Genomic DNA, 25080 nt, shown 5'->3' with positions numbered 1-25080 from the left:
TCCACAAATTCCAGGTACATTTAATGGCAACAATGTTTATCACTAGGGCAGGCAAAAGATCAAGATTAGAGTTAGCTCCATGCCCAGCGTAGTTCCTGATGCCAGTTGGTCAAAGGCCATACTGGGTCATGCAAACCAGTGACTTCTCCTGGGAGAGCTGTTCAGCTTGGGCTTGTTCTAATTCGTGTCTGGAATCAATCATACTAGTCTCAGCTGATCTGTGCATTCTCATGAAGTAAAGAGATTTCTCACAAAATCTGAAACGCAACCAGATGAGGCATGGGCAGCTTTACCCCGGGTCACAAATGAATAAACTAAGAAGGGCAAGGTGATTACCTCAACTTGAGAGTGTAGCTTGGTTACAAAACCAGAAAAGGATCCATGAATTGTAACCTCCTACTTCTCTAAGCCAACCTTGAGTAGAGGGCAAGATGAATTAAGTAGTGATTTTGATAATTATTTAAAACTGCCATAGATAGTAAGGCTTTGGCTGCAAACCATTTCTGAATATATTTGGTGATAGAGAGCTAAACTTTAAAGGGTTAGCAGCTTGCTCAAAGTTGCTTCAACAGCTTCTCCAAAATCTCGCCCCAAGGGGTGGGAAAACCAGATGATCAGCACAGGAAAGCCAGGTTCCCTAACAGGACCATTCCAGCAGGATGTGCTCAATTGCTTGTGTCTGGAGAGCACATAGGACCCAAGGGCAGTTTATCTGATTTGGTGCTCATTAAACAGCTGCCCCAGAAAAACAGCCACCCCCCCACAGGTGCTAAGCTACATGAAGCTACCCTGGCCAGCCTGGCAAGTTCTCAGCAAGTGTGGGGCTGATTTACAGACTGCCACTTCGCAAGTGGGTCTGACCCCATGATGGAGGTTGGCTGTTGGCTGATATAGAGGGCCCTACACACACTGTGATTCGGGACAGATGGATCAGGGAGTCCACCGTCTTTATGCCCTGATATCTTAAGATGGTGGCCCAAAAGCCACCACAAGGTCACAATGATCTTGTCTTTCCTTGATTGCCTCTGACATAAAAAAATCTGTCTCCCTCAACCTGGCAGTTCTCTAGGTGCTGGGCTGTAGTGTGACTTTAGCTGTTTCATGCGTGTGGGCCTCATTTTTCTTATCTTTTCCTGTTCTATCCACTGTAGTACAACACATACAGCCAGCTTAGACGTAAGGTTTAGCTCATTACAGTATGTAGGAATTCTAGGGTTCCAACCAGATAAGGCTGCCAAAATTGAGAATTAGCCTTTATGTTCCAGGGGGCAGAGGCCAAGCCCGATACTGTTCTTGTTACCCCGGAACCCCCAGCAAGCATTTCATATTATACATGTTCCATTTTGAATGAATGCACGATTGGAAGACTAGACCAATTCTCAAGTTTGAGAAGTTAAGTGACTTGCTCAACATAACACAGAGGGTTTGCGGCGGGGCTGGCCCTTGAACACAGGTCTCCTAAATCCAAAGGTAGTGCTTTATCTACTGTTAAAACACACTGCTTCTCTAATGTCCATTTGTAAGGAGATTTCAGGGGGCATACAACCTCTCGCCACCCCCTTCCATGCCAGTCATAATGGACCTCCCACCGGTCTCCCATGGCACCCTGCCTCTTGTCCATTACATGGGCGTTTCCCTTGGCCCGGAGCACCTTCCCCTCCTTTTCCTCTTCTTGGGAACTGCTACTGATCCTTCAAGATCCAACTCAAGTGTCTCCTCACTGAAAAGCCTTCTGAGAACACTCCCAGCCCCAAACCGGGGCTCCTATGTGCTTCCCCAGCAAAATCCTGACCCTAGAGCCATCACAGCACACTCTGTATACTCATACACCATGATTCCCCAACCACCTGACTGTGAGCTTTCCAAACGGCAGAGCCTTAGCTTCTGTCTCTGTATCCCTAGCCATCTGTCTAGCACAGGACCCAGTAGAGAGTCCTAATAAACACCCTTATGGTAAATCAGACTAAAGTACTTCAATCGCCGCTCTTCTGTGAATGTGGGAGATTCCTCTTTCCAAAGCAGAGCTGTTGAGCCCCTGTTCTTTCCTCTCCGACACTTTCCCTGCACTGCCTACTGTCATTCGTCAGTGCAGTCAGCGCAGGCACATAGTTAAGGCTGACTGCACTTGGTAGGAATTTTAAAGCATACGTGATATATCGGTGAGAAAGATCACAATGGCAGTTTCATGCTTCTTTTAGGTGAGTACAGGTCTAAAGCTTTAAATAATTCTTTGATTGTCTCTCTTGTAGCTGTAGGTGCCTCATTCATTCATCAAATATTTAAGATGTAACTACTATTATCAGGCACTATTCCGAGAGATCCAGCAGTGAACAAAAGAGACAAAGGTGCCTCTCCTCAGGGAGCTTACATTGCAATGACCCTAAGACAAGATTTTCTTGCCGATTTACCTTAATTTTGGACTATCATGTCAAAGTGCAAGCTATTTCCCTTGGTTCCAGTTGGGTCTCTGAAGGAGCAAAGGCGGTTCTGCCTGGCTGGGCTTTGGCTCCCACCTGGTGCTCTGGCAGCCACTTATTCACTAATGTTGGTTTCCTGAGCTCTACCTTTAAAGATTTCAATGATCTATTCTATCTCTGGTCTAGTGGTCTCTTGGGGGAATGTTCTCCTTGTCACTCAACTCAGAAACAATTTATTTTGGCGCTTTTCCAGCCTCATTTATCTATACGCTATATTTATTGATTGATTTTTATTGAAGTATAGTTGATTTACAATGTTGTGTTAGTTCTGGGTGTACAGCAAAGTGATTCCGTTATATATACATATATATCTATTTTTTTCAGATTCTTTCCCCTTATAGGTTATTACAAAATATTGAGCAGAGTTCCCTGTGCTCTACAGTAGGTCCCTGCCGGTTACATATTTTATATATAGTAGTGTGTATATACTATACTACTATACTATACTAGTAGTGTGTACTATTACACTACAAATTCCTAATTTAACCCTCCCCGCATACTATATTTAAAAACAAAACAAAGTTTGTCTCCTTAATGCCTGGCCTACTGGGGTGTCATCCATCCTCTATAGCTGGAAGTAATACTCCTGGGAAACTTAGATCCTCTTAGCTGCTTTTATGGGCCTATTAGATAGAAGGATGGCTGAGAAAAATCAACATCAGAACCTAAAAAGGCCTCAATGTCTACTATTAAAACATAAGAAGCCCTCTCCAACACACACACACACGCACGCACGCACACACACTTGCATTTCATCCATAAAACTCAGACCCTTTCCCGAAGGTAGGGAGTAATTTTGCTCCAGCATATTGTAAATTATGGAGAGGATGTAACTGATAGATACAGGGTGCTTCCTGCACACACTTCAGTTACCAGCTGCCATCTTGGCTTCTCTGCCTTATCTTGTCTTAAGCAGAGGTAACTGATGGCTGACCACAGGACAGACATATAGTCTGTGCTAACTATATGCCATATGACCCTCAAGAGGAGGCGACTTATACACAGGTAAGCTTAGGCCTCATAGCTCATCAGATAATAATTGTTTGGAGTAGGAAGTGAATTCTGAATAAACAGAAGAGACCTCTCTCCACCCTGAAGAGAAACGCTAGGGCTGACTGTGGGCATAACAAAAATTAGATCAGAGAGGAGCCAGAACTGGAACTAGAAATAAAATGTTTTCAAATGTTTAAAAAGAAAAATAATATGTTGGCTTGAAGGCACGGACTAGCAATAGGGAGGTAATACCAAAAATTTGATGTAGAAGAAGACGATTTTGAGAATGGATGTGACTGGAGGGACTGACAAAGGTACACAGACGTCTGTGTTTACTAGCAAACTAATTAAAACTACTTGCTCAGTTGGACACAGTTGTTTAACTAGATGTTATAGTGGGGTACTCAGTCCATAGGTACACCCTTCTAAAGGAATCTTATAAGGGGAAAATGCCCCTTATCCATGGACCCTACTGAAAGGATAGGTGTACTGGCCAGGTTTCTTTTACCATATGACTTCTTGGCATTGGCTGATTAGACAAAAAGATAACCCAGCCACAGAATTAGCAGGTGTGAAAAGGTAAATTGGGCCGATCAGCTTATAAGGTCAACGTTCAGTGCCATGGAAAGCTGAGGCAGATATGAGAAAAATGAAGAGAATGACCTAAGTTTAAACCTTTCCAATTTTCATGTAATCTGGCTGTACTTTGCTTCCTATTTGCACAAAGCCATGAGAATGCCAACTTATCCTTACAAAAGAACTCAGTGGATGAAAATGTAAGTTCTGGAGCCAGACTCTCTGGGTTGGAATCCTGGCTCTGCCCATAATTGTGTTGCTTTCTAGGACTCAGTTCCTTCATCTAGAAAATGGGATAATGATTACCATCTGCCTCAGAGGCTTGTTGTGGGTATTAAATGTGATAGTGGATGTACAATGCCAGGCACATGATATACGGTCCATGAATGTTAGCTACAGTTATAAGTAGGCCCGACTTTTTTTAAAGCAAACTTGAGTGGCTTTCTGTTTCTTGCTACCAAAAGAACCCTGAAACAGTCTAGTAAATACTCTCTCCCAGACGTGAGACAGAGCCTGTAGAAAACACCACTGGCAACCCAATGGAGGCAGGTGGCTGCCATGAGTCTGATGGTGTCCCTTCTACAAGCCTATGCCCTCTCTTAGGGTATTACCTCCTTGAGAGCTCGGATGGAGACACATTCATCTTGGTATTCCTACGCCTAACACGGACAAGAGACTCAACGAATAAAGAGTGGTTCTCAAAGTGTGGTCCCCAGAACAGCAGTATTAACAACTCCTGAGAATTTGTTAGAATTGCAAATCCTCTGGCCCCTCCCAAGACTGACTGAAACTCTGGGAGCGGGAGCCCAGCAAGGTGTGTATTGATAACCCCTCCAGGTGATTTTGATGCATGCTAAAGTTTGAGAACCACTGGGATGAAGGTTCTGTTGGGGAAACACTACCACCCCATAGCCTTGACTGAAGAACAGCCCTACTCTATCTAGGGAGATCATTCACCTTTGAGCATGTGGCTTAGGAAGAGATGCCCACGTAACTATAAGGGAGGAAGGAGAAATGCTCCCAGCCAGTCGAATAAGTCTCATCAATCATGTTGATCAAGGAAATGACATGTTACCAATGGATCATCCTCACATTCTTCTCACAGAGGCTTCAGGAAAAATCGACTCCCTAACATGGCACGCCAGATGTCCATGATCCACGCTGCTGACTTCTCGAGTCCTACCCCCCTGCCTTCCCGTACATGCCCCCTACACTCCCAGTCATAAGGGATGACTGGTAGTTCTTCAAATGACCATGCCCTTGCCACCATACCTTTAGTAATGATGTATCCTCTACCTAGAACGTCATTTCTTCCATCTCTGTATCCTTAGCACCAAGTGTAGTTCCTGGTGCCTAATGGGTATCCCATTTCCCTAAATATTTGATGAGTTCATTGTCTCCTTACCTCCCATATCCCCATCCCTAAGCCACCTTACACATCTCGTCTGGACAGTCTTCAGAGTACAAATTATGATCATTTTATCACAAAACCTTAATTCAGTCTGGCATTCAAAGTCTGGCCCCGATCTACTTCCAAATTTATTGCACATGACCTCCTATATTTACCCTAAAACCCCAGGCAAATGGGGCTCCTTTGCTACCTTCCCAACATATGCTACATTTCCCTACAACACAGATCCTGTTATTTACTGAGTACCCTCTAGGAACTAGGGGATACAGGGGTGATCAAGACGAAGTCCCTGACCTTGAGAAGATGATATGAACTAGGGGATACAGGGGTGATCAAGACGAAGTCCCTGACCTTGAGAAGATGATATGAAAGCAAAGGAGGCAGACCATAAACTCATAAACAAATAAACTTATAAGATCAGGTAGTGATAAGGGCAATGAAGAAAATCAAGTAGGCTTAGGGGATAGAGAAGGCTGGGAAGGGGGTAGTGGTTTCATCTTAGATAGAGAGGTGACGGAAGACCTCTCTGAGAAGATGACACTTGAGTGAGACTGAAGGTAGTGAGGCAACAGGCCAAGGGAAGTTCTGGACAAGCGCGCCAGTCAGTGGGAAGAACAAGTTCGAAAGACCAGAGGCAGAAAGCCCAGAGCCTAAGGAACAAGGGAGTGGGCTGTACAGCTGGAACAGGTTTGAAGAGGAGGATAATGATAGGGGATAAGGGCAGACAAGGCCTATTTTGAACTTAAAGTCTTAGTTCTCAGCATTTCCTGATCTTTCCTCTGCCTATTAAAATCCTATCTATCCCTCAAGGCCTATCTCTTACATCTTCCTCCCTGGACCCTTCAGATCTCCCTTTGCTGAAAGAGATGTTCCCTTCTCCCTGAATCCCGGGGACTTTGGTCCATACCATACTTGTCTAAAGCACTGCACACATTCTACCTAATACTGTTCTTCTTTAGAATGGTTCTCAAACTGCGCTGTAAATATCTTGAGGGCAGGGACCATATCTTGCTCATTTCTGGATTTCCTGTAACATTAACACAGTGCATATAGTAGAGGCTCCACAACTCATGAAATCATCAGGCTGGAAGGCACTTAAAGGTCTCCTCATCTAGCCAAAAAGTTTTTTTTTGGAGGGACCATAGCTCTAAAACTATGCTACTATATGCAGGAATGCAGCTAATGCACAGGAAAAGTCAGTCTGACTGAATAAAATACAGTTTAATCCAACTGGTATTTATCGAGTGGCTTATCAGAAGAAGGAAGAAAAGCAAAGCCCTCAGAGAGATCCAAACCTAGGTCGGAGCTCAGCTGGACTGTCACTGGGCCAGACCACCTTGCCAGACCTTGTTACAAACCTCCCCAAATCCTAGTAAATATCACCAATGCATTCTGAAAGTCTTCCCTGCCACATAACAACACAAACTAAGTTATCCCCTGGCATCACTCCTAGAAACCAGCCATTCTTTATGATTGTTGACCTGGACGCCTCTCATCTTTGGTATAGAATTCTCTTTGATGATGTAAACAAGGATCTCTTCTCAGAGAATCCTTTGGATTTGAAGACCTCCGGGATCACACCCCCTCTTGGCATCCCATTCTCTGGGCTTCCAGCCCTGCCACCTCTGTAGTTGAAGCAACTGGCAAAACTGGCTTTGGTGTTCTCGTCCCTTCTGCCTTCATGACACTGAGATGTGAACAGGAACATATGTAGATCTGGGAAATGAGCCAGTAAACCCGCCTCGAAGACTGCTTCCCGAAGAAAACTTCTGGCTCTCATCTCATTTGATCTTAATGCACCTCCTGCTTCAAATGTGTCTCTCTGGCAAACTCTCACGAGCAAAACAGAACTCCTGACCAAGAAACGCTTCCTGGTGCTTGACTTCACTGTTCCTTTCTCCTTTTGATCCCTTGGCTGTGGTTCTATCGCCCGCTGGCCTCTCGGCTGAAAATCCTCAACAAGTTCCTCTCCTTTGTGAGATCCACAGCTTTTCAGATGTTTGTGGGCTGTGCCCATTTCCCCCCCCCAACTCTAGTGGCCCGCACCTCACATAACATTTAGGCTTTCTTTAGCTAAATGCTACAGGGCTTGGGAGGTATTTCAATCTTCTAAGCTTTTTCTATAAATTAGGCCTTTCATGGCAGCTGAACCGTTGCGGGAAGTGGTATATACCCAGCTAAGGGCCGTGGATTCTTAAATATTAGGGGGAGTGGGGCACGGGTAGGTGTGCATCCCCTTGTGAACAGAAGCACGTGAAGTTGTGTGTGTTGATACGTGTCTATGGCTTTGGAATCAAAAACTGAAAGGTCACTAGGACACAAGTATTTGTATCCCAAACTCCCTCCTAAGAGGCAGCAGTGTGCAAATCTAGGATCTCACAGGAGGGGCTCTGGCTTCTGTTCCCGGCACCACCACCTCTCACTCGCTGTGTGGCCTTTGGGCAACTCCCTTCTCGCCTTCAGGCTTCACTTGCTTGAGGTGGATTAAATGATTCATCACATTAAGACATTTTTAAATACTATGGAAATGCTAATGTTCACAATGTTGATCATCATTGTTAATATTAACCTTGAAGTGACATTTCATGTGTTCAAAGCACTAATTATAACCAACCTGCACCATGCCCCCAAGAGGTGGATTTTTAAAGCTGCTCCGCCCACACTCACTTGCACAGGGCCCTACCCAAACCAATGAACATTTAGTTTGAGGTTGGGCTATGCAGGGCTTTGGAGCCAAAGTGTGGACAGAGTCCGGCTAACTTGACCAACCTACCCCAAAGTTTGTGGTTAATGGATTACAAATTTGGGTAATGCTGGACAATAAATTACAACTATAATAATAAAGCTGAAAGGACACACAATTTAAGCAGAAACACCAGTGTTTTTTATCGGAAATGAAAGAAACCATTGATCATAGCAACTGTCTGAGATTAGCAGGGAGCCACATTTTCAAACATCCTGCAGTAACTCCAGAGCAGATCCAGCTGGAAAGCAAGAGTGGAAATAAAACTTGAAAATTCCTACCACGCTTTGAAGTCTGCCTCTTTCACAACCATGAGTCCCTGATTCGTCCCAACCATTCTGAGCTGTTCTTGCTTGTTGAATTTATTTTAAAAGAGACACAAGCCACGCACTTGCATATAATCTATCAAATGGACTCCAGCTTTTTGCAGGGATGGTTTGTTAGGGAATATGAATCCCAAAATACCTTCTCTTGCACATGAAATCAGCCATCAGTTCAACTGGAATAGAAAGGCTTCCGATACTAAAACTAGAAACCACTCTTGGTTCTAGTAAATACTACTTTTTCCTCTTGTGTTCTTTCCTTGACCCATCCAGGTACTTTTAATTTTTAGTTTTTTAAGGCTGTTATCTATGAAAAACTATTACTACAGATAAAAGGATATTAAGTGCCACCCTAGGCTCCTAAAATGGGCGCGTCACCACACTGAAGTGACTGCTATCCCAGTAAATTATCTGAGGAGGGATAGCCAATGACCTAGGTTGAACAAAGCTTCAATCTTGCACAGGGCCCACTGTCACCGCACGTCAGTCTCACCTACCAACTGTGCCTGGGTGGATAGGGGCTCAGCCAGTCCTTTCTGCTCAAATCCCAGGTGACTTCAGAATAGGACATGGTGTCTTAGGCCAGCTGGACTGTTAGATCCTTTCTCTACTGATCACTATGACTGAGATCCGATCATCCTTAGCATCTTCGACGGACGCCGGGAAGAAATGTCAAGGGCATCTAAGAAACATGTCCTTGGTCACAGAACAGTCACAATAACCTAGTAAGTAACCAGACACTGACCTTCATAATAACCTACACGCCTGAGTTTCTGTCAACAGAGCAAAACACCGAAGAAGAAAATAGTTTGACTCACAGTGCCTGGTCAAGAACAATGTAGATCATAAAGTCAAAAATCCTGATTTCTGCCCTTGGGTTCAATCTGCATAAGTCTCAGCCAGTCCATTCCCCCACAGGAAGAAAATTATGTTTGTGAAAGGCACGCTGAAAACTGACAAGCACACTTGCACATATGAGGAGTTATTTTAACTAAATAGGAAAAATTCAATTTGCCCTCTCATGCCTTCTCAGGACACAAAGCTTACGGGTAGGAGCAATGTCGGGGGAGTCCTTTGGTGTCCACTTCTCCCTTCTTTGGCTCTCCCAACTGGGAGCTGAATAATTCACTGGGGGAATGAATCCTCAAAGGGAATCAGACCGTGGACCCTAGCAGTGAACGTAGGTCTACATAATCCAAGCAACAACCCAGGCACAAATTTAATAAGGAAAAAAAGCCCCAGCAACACAAAAACAAAGAACTCTCAACTTTACAAACACTGGGAGTGCAACAGCTGGTCAGCCGAGATTAAAGGAGCGTGAGAGAACACCTCCCCATCTCCTGCCTTCTCCTCCCCCGTCGAGGTCCCCGCAGCCAGCCAGGGCTCGCTTTTACAGCCCTGTGCAGATGACCTTGTTCCAGCTAAGATAGGAACTCTTTGATCTCAGCAGGGGGATGCTCTGGGCCTGCAGCTGGTAGATATTAATAGTACAGGATCCGCTGGTGTGGAAGAGATCTCTCAGTTGGGCCAGGTCACTCGTATCCCCTGCTCTGAGTCAGAGCAGAAGGAACTTCATTTCCCCGCATCAGCCCCTGCTGGGTACTTCTCTCGGGTCAACTCGGATCATTTTCTCACTGGCTGCTCTCGGTCGCTTGTTCTCACCCCGCAACTGTTTTCAAGGGAGCGCTGTTTAAGCCGTGCCCTCTGCTCTTGTAGCTGAAATCTATTACAGGACAGGGTGAACCCTGGGCTCAGCCCATCACAGTGTGTTTCTCACTCTCACCAGCTTGCACACACTTCTAGTGTACACGTTTGCGTGGGAGAGAGGGTAGAGAGAGCAAGAGACAGACAGACAAGCCCAGAAGTGTTTACAGAGAGAGAGAGAGAGAGACAGCAGTATGGGGAGAGGGGGCTGTTAGAGGTATGCTGATGTATCAGTGCTAAGATTTCCGAGGATCCTTTCCATTATGTTTAATCTAGGACGACCAGGTCACTCTTCCCACCCTGTAAATCCGAATTTTAAAACCCCATCACCAAGCGAACGCTCCTGACCTTCAGACCCACATCACATCTTACAGAGTCAGAGCTAGAAAAGGCTTCAGCCATCATATTCAACCTGTCTGTCTGTCATTTAACAGAAAAAACTGAGACCCAAAGTGATCAAAAGAGCTGCCCAAGATCACAGAGTTAATAACACAAGGGCAAAGCTGATGGTACAACGCATGCTTATAACAACAGAGAGATTTGTACATTTTAATCATAGCAACGTTAACAACCACTGCAATATATTTGAATAGGTATAAGTGTTCTAAGAAATTTATTATTTTTTTTCATTCACTGGTAAGGAACTTCATTATAGGCTTCAGAAAAAAAATTCTATAGACTCTTTATCTGCTTAGCTATGGAAGGAAAAGATCTAGAAAACTCAATTGCTTCCATTCTCCCTTGGGTTTCATAATAAGAAAAAGTTGTCTAAGGATGAGCTGGTAACTCTCCCTTGGCCATGAACGGGACTTTACCATTTTTTTGAAGCGGTTACACTGCAGCCACAAAGCAATTTCCTTTATATCTGTTTTGCTTCTCTTCTTTGCTTGAGATAAACCAGGAAGCCAGGACAAAGAAAAGTACTCTTACTTATTGGCTTTCAGATAAGGAAACAAGATAGTCTCTTCTGGTCTCCTCCTTGGAACTGAATAAATGTGTACGTGTGTAATACTTATAATAATAATTTTTAATCACGTTCATAGGTCTTTACGTGATTCTCATGGTTCACTGTTGTTACAAAGCATTTACTATGGTACTGGTTCAGCATTTATTTACTGCCTACTACGTACCTAGAACTTTGCTGGTCATTCAGGCACAACAAAAAGAATACAAGAGAGCCTGTGACCTTAATCTTAATCTGGTGGGGAAACCATGAAAAGTTAATTTCTTTTTTCTTTTTTTTATCTTTTCTGTCTATTGCTGATCTGGTAGAAGGGCCACAGAGGAAGAAGAGAGAGTGAGACCAAGGCAGACTGGAACAGGCAAGGAGGTTTTGTGGAAGAGGTGGTCTTTTTTTTTTTGAATTTTATTTTATTTATTTTTTAATACAGCAGGTTCTTACTAGTTATCCATTTTATACATATTAGTGTATATATGTCAACCCCAATCTCCCAGTTCATCCCACCACCACCCCCCCCACCCCCATTTTTCCCCCTTGGTGTCCATACGTGAAGAGGTGGTCTTTAAATAAACCTCGAAGGAGTGGGAGGATTTGGGAAGAAAAGAAGAGGTAGGAGTGAAAAAGGGAAATGCCGTTCTAGAAGGGTGAGCTGTCTCTGCAGAGGCACGGAGCCAGGGCTCAGGAGAGCAGGCAGAAGGTCAGCATACTTGCTGGAGGAGCTTCACAGAGGGTGAAGAGGAAGGAAAGGACAGACTACAAAGAGTTAAGAAGCATCAACTTAACCTAGCGTATTTTTGGGGAAACTGATCCACACAAGAGAAAAGAAAAAAACCTGATTTTCAGCATTTGCTGATTTCCATGGTGTAAATACTTCCACCCTGGTTGACTGCAAGCTAACAAGCCACAAATTCCCGAATATTTTAAAATCAGCTTGTTGATTTTTGCCCATTCTCAGGAAATGGGCTAAAACAATGTCAAGATTCCTGAGTAGGAGACTGACACAGTAAAAGGAAGCCAGAAATGGGGAAGTTTAATTTGGTAGTGTAAGATGTACGTGGGAGAGGCTGGAGTTGGGAAGGCCATTTTGGAATTTATTAACATAATCCAAGTGTGAGTTTTTAATAAGTCAGCTGATCACAATACAACTCACAAAAAAGAGGGCACAGATATATTTGGAAAGGACAACCAAGTAGACTTGATGATGAAAGAAGTGTATGGAGGGAACGAAAAATGATGATTCAGCTTTTTGGCGGGAATGACAAGGCATCACTGAGTGTGGAAATACGGTACACAGAGCACTCTACAGTTGTTATAAATAAGTCATTCGTTTCACTCTGAAAAACACTGCTGAGAAGCAGGGATGTGGTCCTTGCAATTTTTGAGACCATAATCCAAGGCCAATCCATGGAAAACCACCTGGGCAGTTAGGAGCCTTGCTAGCCCTAGAGGTCCCATATATTCCATCATGAATAATTCTCAGAAAATGGAAAGTGCAGAGGGGCCTGGAACAGCTATGCTCATCCACCCAGGCCCACAGCATACTGCCCTGAAAGAAATCAGACTACGACTAGCAGAACTCAGAAATGTCAAGTAAGAACTTTCAGTAAAACTAGAAACCACCCACTGGCTCAGTGGTGTAATTCCCCTAGCTACATAAACCAGAGCCAGTCTGACCTTTGCTAGCATGGGAGGGTGGAGAAAATTTTGCAGATTTACCAACGTGGCTAGTTTTTCTTAATCCTTCTGTAAAGCTGATTGGGAACGCCACGTCTCCAGTACATGACACTGGTGTACACTTTTAGCCAGTCCAAAAGTACCCAGCACAAACAAAAGGTTAAATTGCTGTACAACCATGGGTAAAGCCAACATTTGAGCATCAGTCTCAAAAACAAAGTCATTTAGCAGTTCACCAGCCCTCATACTGAGGACCCAAAAGAACCTACTGAGGAGTGACGAGCCTTAGGGGGAGGTGATAAGATGCCTGTGAAGATGATTCACTCAGGTGAAAAAGGAAGCTCACTTATAGAGACAGAGCAACACACTCTCCAAATATAAGGGATCAGATGCCAGGAAAGGTGGCCAAGCCTATATCGCCAGGCTCCGGCTGGGTTCACTGGCCAGGGCCTGTTAGCTGTGTGTCTCAGTTCTCAGCAGAAGGCAGAGAGGCAGTGGCGGAGCCGTATGTCAGTGTCAAGTTTCAGCCCCTCTAAGACAGATCCCTTACCTTCAGACAGGGACAAATCATCAGCTGGAGACACCAGGTCTGCCTGAGAAGCTAGGGCTCCACTCAGATGGGTTGTAATTTGATTCGTCAAGATAACCTGTGAACAGACAAGGAGAAGGCGGAGGGAAGGGAGAAGAGAGAAGACCAAATTAATTCTTAGAGCTATCAAAAGGCTGTAGTTTAGGGGAAGACTGATAAGTACGCGGGTAGGAAAACCCCAGCTCTGACTTGCATCAGTTTTATCTTTAGGCCAGAACTATCTGGCAACGCCTCCAGGTCATTCAAATCACAGAAGACCGAGGAAACAGACTGACTTTTTTCAGAGCTTAAACCACTAATCAATTCTTTCTAAATGCTGAGTAAATTGGGACAGAGAAGTGTCGCCATATTACCCGAATAATAGAAGGCCAACCAGAGAATTAAGATGAATACGTGCACACTTTATCATTTTTAAATTATATTCGCAACATACAATATGACTAGCGCTGAAGAAAAGCAATAATTTAACATCTGGGTGCCTGGGGCTTCTTCCCTTGTTAACTGGAAAGTCAGAATTTTATTTCCAAATTTGTGAAATTAGAATAAAATTCATCTCTAAAGGAATAGCACTCTTCTTCTTTTCAGTAAGTTGAATTCTAACAAAAGAATTCCAAAGTCTCACTATGTATTTAAAACACAAATTAATAGAGTCCGACCTATACAAAGTAAAGGTCATAACATTTAAAATTCCTAGAAAGGACTCTAAAGTTACCGAATCCACATGATTTATTTCCACACAATATTTTTACATGTGGTTCCATCCAGAAATTATTCTTTTCCTTAAAAAATCCTCATTTATAAAATTTGCTCTATTGTTTAGAAACCTAAAGGAAGAACAAAACACAGATTCTCTCCTGGAAAACTGCAGCAAGACTAACGTTACAATCATTTCTCAAGATTTGAGGTGTTCCCAGCGTGGGCATCTTGGTGAACCATCTTGGTCCCTCAGAGGAAACATAACTTCTGAAAAACTAGGCATTTGGTACCTGGAATATGCAACTAGCCAAATCGTCATGGTCTGTCCCAAGGGTCAGCTATGGTTTTGCTGCCACCCTGATTGGAGCAGAAATGGAAATTGTCTCCATTCTTTATTGTCCAGCTTTTCAGCCACACCTCTGTCGCTGTCTCTTGAATGGACCAATGACACGTTATAAATCCTATGCCCATGGCAGCTTAATTGGGGGCTGAGAGGGGAGCACGATGGCAGGGTCAGGAAAAGAAGTGAAGTACTCTATTAACAAAGACAGCCTGTCCAAGGTCTTTGTGTGTCAACTAGGCTCGTGTGAATCCCCAGCTACTCTGCAGCGATGACCGGATGTTGCAGTATTCCACTGAGTATTTGCTAATCTCATCCTTCCTATTCTTTTGTATTGCTCATTTTCATCTGGACTGGTAAGAATCACATATGATAAGTCTTTCAATTAAAATGGCTGGAAATGGCCAAATAAAAGCCTGCTCTTTTAAGAAATAAATACTCATATTCAGGAGCAAGAATAAGCAATTATGTTCATTTTCCTCTTTATTATATAGGGTACGGGCTTTGGTGTTCAATAAAACTGGGTTCAAATTCTGACTGTGACACTGTGAACCTTGGGAAAGTTACTTGAATCTTTGAGCTTCATCTATTCATAGGTAAAATAACACCTATCTTATAGAACCGTTATGAGAATTGAATGAGATAATCAATGTAAGGTATTTAATATAGTGTCTGGCACGTGATAAATATCCAGTAAATGTAAGCCATTGTTGTTGCTATTATTTCCTTAAGAAGAATGTTATATAGGTTAATAAATTACTAATAAAGTATATGCCACATGCTTCAGATCATTGGATCTAACAACAGAACATGAAATCACAATTTTCTACATCAGGATATATACTTCAGTATCTGATCATTTCTACCAGTCTCAGTCCTTCCTAAGCTTAACTTAGTTTCAAAGAATTTGTGTAAAAATCTCAGTAAGAAAACGATAGTAATTATTTAAAGCAAGACCAGTAAGAAACCGGCATTGTTTTGAGAATAGCACGTGATTTTTCTACCAGTGAAGAAAATAATGTATCTGTCATAGTTTAAAAAAAAAAAAAAAAAAGTGAAGCTTCAGGAGATCTAGACATGTAAGCTCTATTTTGGGGGGAATTCTTCTAAAAGGTGGTTTGGTGAAAACGACTAGAACACCAGTGATATAGTAACAGTAATGAGAAAAATAATTATTGAATACCAACCACGCAAAGCATGTCACCATGTACACCGGGGAAAATAAAGAGGTGAAGGCTCTGTGTGTCTTCTCTAAAACTTGCAAGTTAAAAGATAAGACATTTACTAAGATATTCAGACCACTTTTTCTCAATTTTATTATTATTTCCCTGGTCCTACAATGGAAACTTATACTGAGATGATGGCTTTATTGTACATAGCTAACAAGATGACACCCTGCTGAGCCTAAAACCAAACTACAGATGTGCCTCCAAAGATACCCACCCCCAGTGCCACTTCCAATGCAAGAGTAGATGGAGAAGAAACCATTTGTACTCTCCAATGGCAAAAGAACAAGCTCCTAAGTGGTTTCGCTAATAATCCACTCCCTTTTTATTATGAGTCTGAAAGCCAAATTGCTGAAGGGATACATAGCAACCAAACGCAGGGGGCTGCTCTTGCCGAATTGTTGTGATTTTCTAAATCTGTGATCAGCAAAATGATAAAACGGAAATATTTCCAAATAGCATTGATTACAAATAATCATGGCTTGGGCAGAAGCCTATAGATGTGTTGTCCTCTGAGGCAATCTGGAGACATGAAGACTACACTCCTAGAATAACTTATCAAATACTATTACACATTATAAACAGAGTCTTAACACTATTTGCTTTGCAAAAATGAGTTCTGACTGACACTTCAGAGGCTCTTTCGGGCTGCTCTGCTCCACTGGAAAGAGGAAGGCTTCTGACGCTCGGTACTAAATTTGTGCAGGAGCAGTGTGCACAATGATTAGGCTGAGGGCTTTGGAGTCAAACAAACGTGAGTTCAGATCCTGGGTTCCACCACTTACTATGTGACGTTGAGCAAGTTTCACAACTCTCTGGGTATAATTCTTAACTCACAGGGTTTTGAGGATTAAACTGGATAATGCACATAAAGTCCTGAGCATAGTGCCTGGCCAATGGGAAATGCTTAAATGGTAACCTCCATCACTGTCTTTGCTGATTTTACACCTTGCTTGTTGAGAAAGAAAACCCATGCCTGCTTCCCTTTTGTACAACATATAGTACGCTGATGACAAAGAACAAACATTTGCTGGTGATATGCTCAAAAAGCATAAGAATTTAATTGAAAGTGCATGCTATTTTTGCCATTTCTCTAGAAGTATGACTTATTAAAAACATACAACACACCCCACCCCCCTTCCTGCTACTACCATCAATTTCAAATCCAACGGCTAGAGTGAGATTCTTGGACGAAGGGGAAATTTTGCTTTTGTTTTTTTGATGGTAGTGATTACATCTTTACATCTGAAGCCAGGAGAAAATGGAATTCAGCTTAGTTTACTCTTCAGGCAACAGAAGACCATCTACCTACTGAGGGGAAACAGGCAGCCCTCTACATTGTATAAAGTAACTGTTAACTCCGTGCAACTCTGTATATGGAGAGACCGCTTACTCCCAGGGCTTCCTTGCAAAGCCGGCAGGTTGTAGGATGCTTCAGGTACACATGAATAGGAAATGCCTCCTCATATCATGTCACATATACCTTGAGTCTCATTTTTAGTGCTCCCCTCCCAAGGCAAAATGGGGGGGGGATGCTAAGTTTGCCCCTGGGTTCTAAGTTTCCCTTGCATCATTCAGCTTCCCTAAATGCATCCTACTCGACCCTTCTGTGCACTGTAGTTCAACACCTAAGCTCAGTTCAAGGGAACAATGAAGCTCTCAAAGAAGAATAAACTTCAGAGTACAGATTCATAAATAACCTAATAGGCCCCGCCATCAGAGAGAGCAGGGCTTCTCTTATAAGCTAGAGAGGAGATGGAAAAACAGGAAGGAGTTGAAGACCAGAAGAACTAGTAAGGCAGATGGTTGGGAATGAATGTCATTTTGGTCAGAAGGCAGAAGGTCCTGGGGATGAAAACCTAGCCAACACACAAACAAACAAAAACATATGACTCTCTTCCACTGAGTATCAAAAAGGTAGCTTCCGAAAGCAAATAGCTAGAGGTTAAGGGGGAAGGAGCAGAATACACTGGTCAGAAGAACCATCAGCCTCCAGGGTCAGGGGACTGGTGAGCTGGAGTCCACTGACCAATTGAGCCTGACTCCCCACTAATCTCTGTGTCCATTGTGGACCACCTGCCTTCAGTTGGCACATCTTTCTTCAGCTACGCTAGGACCAGACTAATTTAGGCTATACCCACACCCCATGCATGTCTCCTGCCCCTGGTCCAAAATAAATCCTGCCTTAAGGGGCCTCTGTATGTGTCTAGTCTGACCTACTCTACACTGAAGTATTAAAGACGAATCTCTATTGGGAGCTCCATGAGCAGCCACTTTGTATATTCCAGCCCAGTGGAAAATGGTGGAGAGAAGAGAAAGTGGGACAGCCCTGGAGAAATCAAAGTAGGGAACTGTCAGGCCTAAAGGTCCAGCTTTTGATAAAGAGCCTCCTTTTATTTGACCCTTGGGAGGTGACAAAGAGTGAGTTTGTGGTCAATCAGGAATAGAATAAGTTGGAATGGGATATCTGGCCCTGTTCGGTCAGCAGAAGAGAGATTCATGGTCAACAAAACAATAACTCAATATTTATAAGTCAGATTCTTTTAAGGACCGAAGAATATGGCACATGCCCTCATTCAGCTTTCTGTGGGGGCAGGTGAGAGGCAAATTTTATAATCCCCGCCTTCCAGAGAGTGAACTAGAGTCATCTGCCTGAGATTAATAGTCTAGATAAGAAAGGGGGTCTACAGGCCTCCCTGCCCACTCTCCCTCCTAAGACAGCACTGGGCAGAGGAGAGGAGAGCCAGGAACTCTCAGCCCAGAGCCACAGGCAGGTCCAGGCCTTGATGCCCTGGTCTCCAGAATTCAATCTAACATAAGTAACGAACAAAGGGATCTAACACCTAGAAATACATTAAAAGATTATGAAAATGCTACATTGTAACAAGCCCAATCTTGTGACAAGAGTCCTTTCACACTCTGACGTTAATAAATAACCACAAACCAAGTAGCTTCAGCTTCTACAGAAGTGTCAAGCATTTGAGGCAATCCTAGCCCAATTCTGCCAGTCTTTTTAGTGGCTTTCGGTGGCTTCAGATGCATGTGGCTGGTCACTTCGGAAACCCACAGGAGGCTTGAAAACTAAAGCTCTTCATGTCCTTGGTGCAACAGAGTTCAAGGATTCCTGGGCTAGAGGAATCATGAGGCAACCTCAGGCATCTCGGGGGCATTTTTATGCCCAGAAGGACATCTGCTTTCTCCTCCCTCCCGCCCATTCCCTGCTAGAAACCTGCTACAGCCTAACACAGAGAATCAGAGAAGTCTCAAGACCACTTTAACTAAGGCTGAAGGGCTAGGTGCGGTGATTATCCTTATACTCACAGCTCCCAAGGAAACAGGCAGCCCACTGGATAACCTGGCCAGCCAGAGAAAGGGCATCAGTTGAGTGACAGAGAGAGACCTCAGGGCTGCCTCTGCCCCCAAACTGCCTACCTGCTGTCAAATCTAGCACTCTCAGATTGACAGGGCTCTGAACTGTAATGGAACAGAACTTTTTTGTCAAATAATATACATGTACACACATGTATAGATGTATAACCGAATCGCTTTGCTGTACACCTGAAACTAACACAATATTGTAAATCAACTATGCTTCAATGAAAAAAAATTAAGTGACTGTAACCAAAACTTTCCCCAAATACTATATATATATACATATGACAGGGCTCTGCTTTTCATAGGTTTTGAAGGCAAAAAATGTTCGGATTTTTCCGTAAGATCTTATTTTTATACCAATATTATTTCAGTATAAAAAAATGACCTATCTGCTTAAGGTGTGCTTTTTTAAAATGTTACTTTTGGTATCTAAAATGATCCTAATTGCCAGGTATGACAGTGATGGAGCCTTTCTATCTAAACACAGGCCTTGAATAAGTCAGAAATTCTGAGTTTTAATCCTGGCTCGGGTAAGGGTTACTGAATGCCTTGCTCTTAAGGAGACAGAGGCCGGAATTTTCCTGTGAGAAATTGGTAAGGTTCATTGAGTCCTTTCATCACCAAGGCTTGAGAGAAAGGCCCTGGAGTGGTTTTCACCATCCTCTCCTCATGCTTCCCAACCATGACGGTGTCTGCCCCAGCCTATCTGCTGAATAGGAGCCGGGAGTCGGAGGGAAATGGGGGATGGGGAGAAGAAAACAGGCGAGGGCGAGAGGCAGAGGTAGAAGGCCAAGAAGGGCGAGAGGGGTGCTCTGGGTGCAGTGTGGGAACAGGGTAACTCCCCCCAAAATCAGGTGTAGACAGCCATACTCGCAAACTCACACCTCTCCCCTGACTATTCCCCACCTCCTCCCTTCCGGTCACTTCCAGCTTTGAAAGGAAATATCCAATATTTGAGGAAAAGTCAGACCAAATATTTTAGAGTGTGAGTATCACAAATCTGGTTTTACTCTTCACCGGCTTAGTTTTGCCAAGCTCTGGAAAATTATAAATCATTCCATTATGAAAAAAAGAAATTGTTTTTCTTTAGCTTCAGCCCAGAGAATATCAACTGTCAGCTCTAGAATAAAGAACTGATAGGGGTTTAGTATTCCAGCCTGCTATTTCCATCTTGAAGGTCTGCGTGACAACTGTTTTCTGGGAAAATCTGAAAGGCTACGGGGGATTTTCCTTTCGAAATATTTGTGGTAAAAGGACCAAACTTCAATTTGGCTTGAAGAAAAGATTATTGTGGAAGTTAGGAAGCCTGCCTTTTATTTCTGGCTCTGTCAACTAAACTGCTGTGCAATTTTGGAAAAGGCTCCTAACCTCTCTGTACCTAAAAGTGAGTCCATAAAAAACATGAAGAAAATGAGTCTATTATGACCATAAAGGTAGCAGCCCACTATGAAAAATGTTTCAAACCACATTAGCATTAGTGTTGTCCCTAAAATTCCACCACTATCATTGATTCTCATCATGTCCAACCTTAGGAAATCCATCTTACATAGAACCAATTGGCAGTGCCTGAGGAAGATAGGAGGGGAAAAAAAGAATAAGGGAGATAACTTTAAATAGTTTTGTGTTTATGGTGAGGATACTTTCAATCTTGATAAAATCCACACCTCTTATAACAGACCTGAAGAAGAAAACCTCTGTTGCAGATTTCATTGTGAAATTCACAGGTAAAGCTAGTAGGAGAGTCCTTAAAGAAGATATTGGCCCAGTATGAGGCAACATAGATGGAGGAAGAGAAAAGAATCTCCTCGGCTTTGCACAAACACACACTCACTCAATCACAAAGGGATGGATGATAATACTGCTTTCACCTCATTGTAGCCATTGCCTCGACCACTGTTTAGAGACAATGCACTGAGGCAGAACTGTGTCTGCCATTTTGGCCAAAAGAAACACACAAGAAAACAGCAGGGCACCCACAGGGTGGCTTTCTCCTTGGCCTACTTCTCCTGGGGTACGCATGCAAGAGGATGTAGTGGAAACCCTGGGCCCGCAGCTATTGTGCCGTAGATGTAGGCGTGAAGCGCTCAGCTTCCACTGTCGGCTCGCTGTTCCACTGGCCCCAATGGGGCTGAGGTTAACACGTGTTGGTTCCGGGCCTCAGATGGGGCGACAGTTGTAATGGGGCCACAAACAGCAGGTTGGTGTGCTGTTTCCACCTTCAACCCAACCTCGGCGGCATCCTGTCAGTGATGCGAGGCCCGCTGCAGGAAACAACACGCACCACTGGTGAACTGCGACAGTGCACTCACAGTGGCTTCAAATGGTGCATACTCCAACTGTGGGCAATTCTGCAGTTAGCATGGGAACAAAAAAGTCTCTGGTCAGCCAGGGCTTGGAAAAGAACAAGGCCGCTTGTCAGATGACTCTGAGGTTCACGGACATGGAAGAAACCTTCCTACCAGCCTTCATTGCACTGTGGCCTTTCCCGTGGCCGAGTGGCTTTTGTGTGGAGTTTGTTTGGTTGTCTTCGCCCGCACCCTTACTGCCCACCGAGCCCCACAAAAAGGCAGGGGAGGTGAATTTCCAACAACCCCCTGAGTTTCTGCTGACCTTTTTAGGTGTTTTTGTTACTTGGTGGTGCTTTCTATTCACGTGTACGCCTGGTCTCTGGGGATTCCCCTCCCTTTGATTTGCAAAGAGGATTAGAAAGACACAGCTTTGTGATCTGTCCATCACAGACGGCTGCTATTAACTGATTTCCCCTCCTTAGACTCATTTGAGACCAAGAAAACACTTCTGTTGAGTCACTTGCTCCCTGGGAATCTGAAAATACGGTTCTTGGGGGGAGTCCAGCCTGATAAACACTGACCTGGCTATTCTCCAGCCCCACCACACTGTTAGTGGCTTATAGGAGGGAGGAGCTGAAGCCCAGAGGGGCCTCTGAGAAACCTCCAAAGGAGGATGTGCCAACAGTGGTCTGACTCCTTGTTTCTCTATTTCACGGAGGCAAATGGCAGCCTAACCAAGGGCTCTCCAAACTCAGTAACTGGATGTGTGCATTCAACTCTATCTCCAGAGTGAATCTGTGGCATAAAATGGGAGCAAAGGTCACTCAGTATCTGTTCCAAAGGCGGTCAGAAGGTCTGCCTAGGAACAAACTTCCAAGGCAGCAGCTTCATCAGATATGCTCTTGAACAGAACTATTTATTTGACGTCCTCAAGGAAGGGATATTGTGTAAGGTGTTATTTAAAAACAAAAGGTGGGGGGAGGTTGGGAGCTGAAGCAATGTTGTCTATGTCTATACTTAAATACATGATATCAATAAAGGCAAACAATAATCAACTTCGATTAAACAGAGTCAACATAGGAGAGACACAAGAAGAATAGGCCCAGAACAAATACATTAAAATGGCTAAACATTTACATGGTGAGTAGGAACGGACTTCCTTCCATGGCAATGCCCTTGGAGTGGAGGTCTCCCATCATGGCCACTAACGAGCCAACTACCGATCACAAGCTATAGGCCCACAAAACAGATACCCTGGCCAAGGGCAGATCACACTCAGTGCCAGATGACAAATAGGTTTGCAGTCTCCAATACCCACGCTGGTGGCTTGGGACTGGCCACCTGGAGCACCGACCCAAGAGGAAATGTGAGGTGGTGTCAGACCTCTGAGTTGCTACAGAGGATGGTGAGGCACATGTGCTGCTAAACTTGACCAATATCACGTGAATGCCATCCTGAATTCCTTCCTTCCTCACTTTCAGTTGTTCGCCTATGATCATGTTCACCTCTCACGTGACGTCATTACCAAGAACGATCATGCCATTTTCCACGAGTATGATATTTTAAATTTTTCAGAGTTTGTCCACAGAATGGTCTTAGCTGACCCTAACTGCCGAGTGAGGGAAGCTGAAAAATAGCTGAGGTAGCTGTTGTGTGTTAGAAGGGTGGGCTCTGCAGTCAAACCTCCTGGTTCTACCACCTACTGGCTGGAGAGTTTCAGGTAGGATACTTAATCTCTCTCTGCCTTTCTTCAACTCTGTAACTGGGACAACAATCATACCTATTGTGGGGATAAATGAGTTGGCATATAAAGCACTTAAGACAGTGCCTAATACCTAACAGGTGCCTAACAAATATTAGCTCTTTATTCTATCCACTTCAGTTTTCCCAGTGAAAAAATTGAGGCTTGAGACCTCTATATTCTATCTCTGTATTTCTCGTGGTTCGCTCACTCGGGCTAAGTGCCCCAGTCTGAAATATCCTCCTTTACTCTTCTTTAAGTTTCCACCTTTCCGGGGCCAGTTCAGATCTTCCCTCTTCCATGAAATCTTTCCTAACTATGCTGGCTGCCACTGACTTCTCAGTTCTGGATATCCCCACTCTAGAATCAGTACCAAGTAATTCAGTACGAGAATTTTTCTCTAGTTATGTCATCTGTGTTATTCTTATCTTTCTACCTACAGCGTAAATGTTATGAGATTTTATGTGCTTCTAAAGGAGGGAAAGGAGAAGGGGGGAAACTAACATCTACTGAGCACTTCCTATGTATCAGACCCTGTACCAAGCACTTTACATACATTAGCTCATTTCATCCTCACCTCGGTGGAGTAAACATTATTATCTTCGTTTTGAAGATGAGGAAACTGAGGTTTACAGAAGTTGAGCAATTTTCTCAGACCAAATAGCACGTAGAAGAGCCGGATTCAAACCAGATCTGTCTGGCCCTGTAGCCTACACTGGTTCTACCACATAAAAGGCTCTCAACGTGAAAACTCACAGCCTTGTGGATCTTTGTTGATTAATTTCTTCAGAGCAAGGCATTTGCTGACATCAGATTGACCAAGTTCTGTGCTGTTTAATGCAAAATCACATGTAAAGGAAAACTGTTCAAAACATTTAAACATTTAAGAATAAGACAAACTTTCAGTAGCAAGAAGAAACCAGTTGACTGTTAGATTGCTGTCTGGTAGAGTTGGAAACATTGAGGCTTCAGGCCAGGGAGGAACCATGCTCTAGCAGGTATGGCAAGAGAAAGGATACAGATTCCTGGAGTCTATTTCTGTCTTGGCCACTAACCACTTTGCTAATATTTTCACTTCTGCTAAAATGAGATGACAAGAGTTTCAGAAGAAAGGTTGCCACATAAGAGCAGAATAAAAACAGGCAGTTAGCTGGTTAAAAGTGGTAGAGCCACAAACAACTTCGGGATCTAGAATAGGAGTTCACAGCTGGGACAAATTCCATTTAGGCATTTGTCTTTCCAGCTTCACTTCAACTCTTAGAGAGCAGCACTGAGTATGGAACAATCCTTAAATCTAAATGATAACAGTATCTATGTCTTTTTTTTTTTTTACTTTCTTCATTTTTTTTTTTTAAATTGAAGTATAGTTGACTGACAATGTTGTGTTAGTTTCTGGTGTACAGCAAAGTGATTCAGTTACATACATATTCTTTTCTGGATTCTTTTCCATTATAGTTTATGCTTTTAAATACCCTACAAGGGCTATCTTTAGTTTACTGAGGATCCATGTGAGTCATTCAAGAAGTTTGTTAGGGCTTCCCTGGTGTCACAGTAGTTGGGGATCCGCCTGTCAATGCAGGGGACACAGGTTCGAGCCCTGGTCTGGGAAGATCCCACATGTCGCGGAGCAACTAAACCCGTGCACTACAACTACTGAGCCTGCGCTCTAGAGCCCAAGAGCCACAACTACTGAGCCCGTGTGCCACAACTACTGAAGCCCGCGTGCCTAGAGCCCGTGCTCTGCAACAAGAGAAGCCACCGCAATAAGAAGCCTGTGCACCACAACAAAGAGTAGCCCCCGCTCGCTGCAAGTAGAGAAAGCCCGGGCACAGCAACGAAGACCCAATGCAGCCAAAAATAAAGAAAGAAAGAAAGAAGTTTGTTATTATCCTACTTGAAATGATGTTTGCATCTATTTTCAGACTGGTTACTCCATGCCAGGGTGGTACTAAGTGAGAATCAA

The 25080-nt window shown here is 43.6% G+C and overlaps 1 protein-coding gene across 1 annotated transcript in view; it reads right to left on the bottom strand.

Annotated features, from left to right (window-relative positions):
* RAD51B (RAD51 paralog B) overlaps positions 1 to 25080 on the bottom strand; it is a 720584-nt gene that overhangs the window by 253626 nt on the left and 441878 nt on the right. Inside the window, 1 exon segment of the mRNA XM_089906275.1 lies at positions 13413 to 13509. Coding sequence (XP_089762401.1) covers positions 13413 to 13509 — 97 coding nt within the window.

This window comes from Delphinapterus leucas, chromosome 2, assembly GCF_059928025.1.
Source record: "Delphinapterus leucas isolate spDelLeu-1000000601 "Yukka" chromosome 2, BTC_Dleu_Yukka2, whole genome shotgun sequence".
Classification (NCBI taxonomy): Eukaryota; Metazoa; Chordata; class Mammalia; order Artiodactyla; family Monodontidae; genus Delphinapterus; species Delphinapterus leucas.
This window is presented reverse-complemented; position numbering and strand designations above follow the sequence as displayed.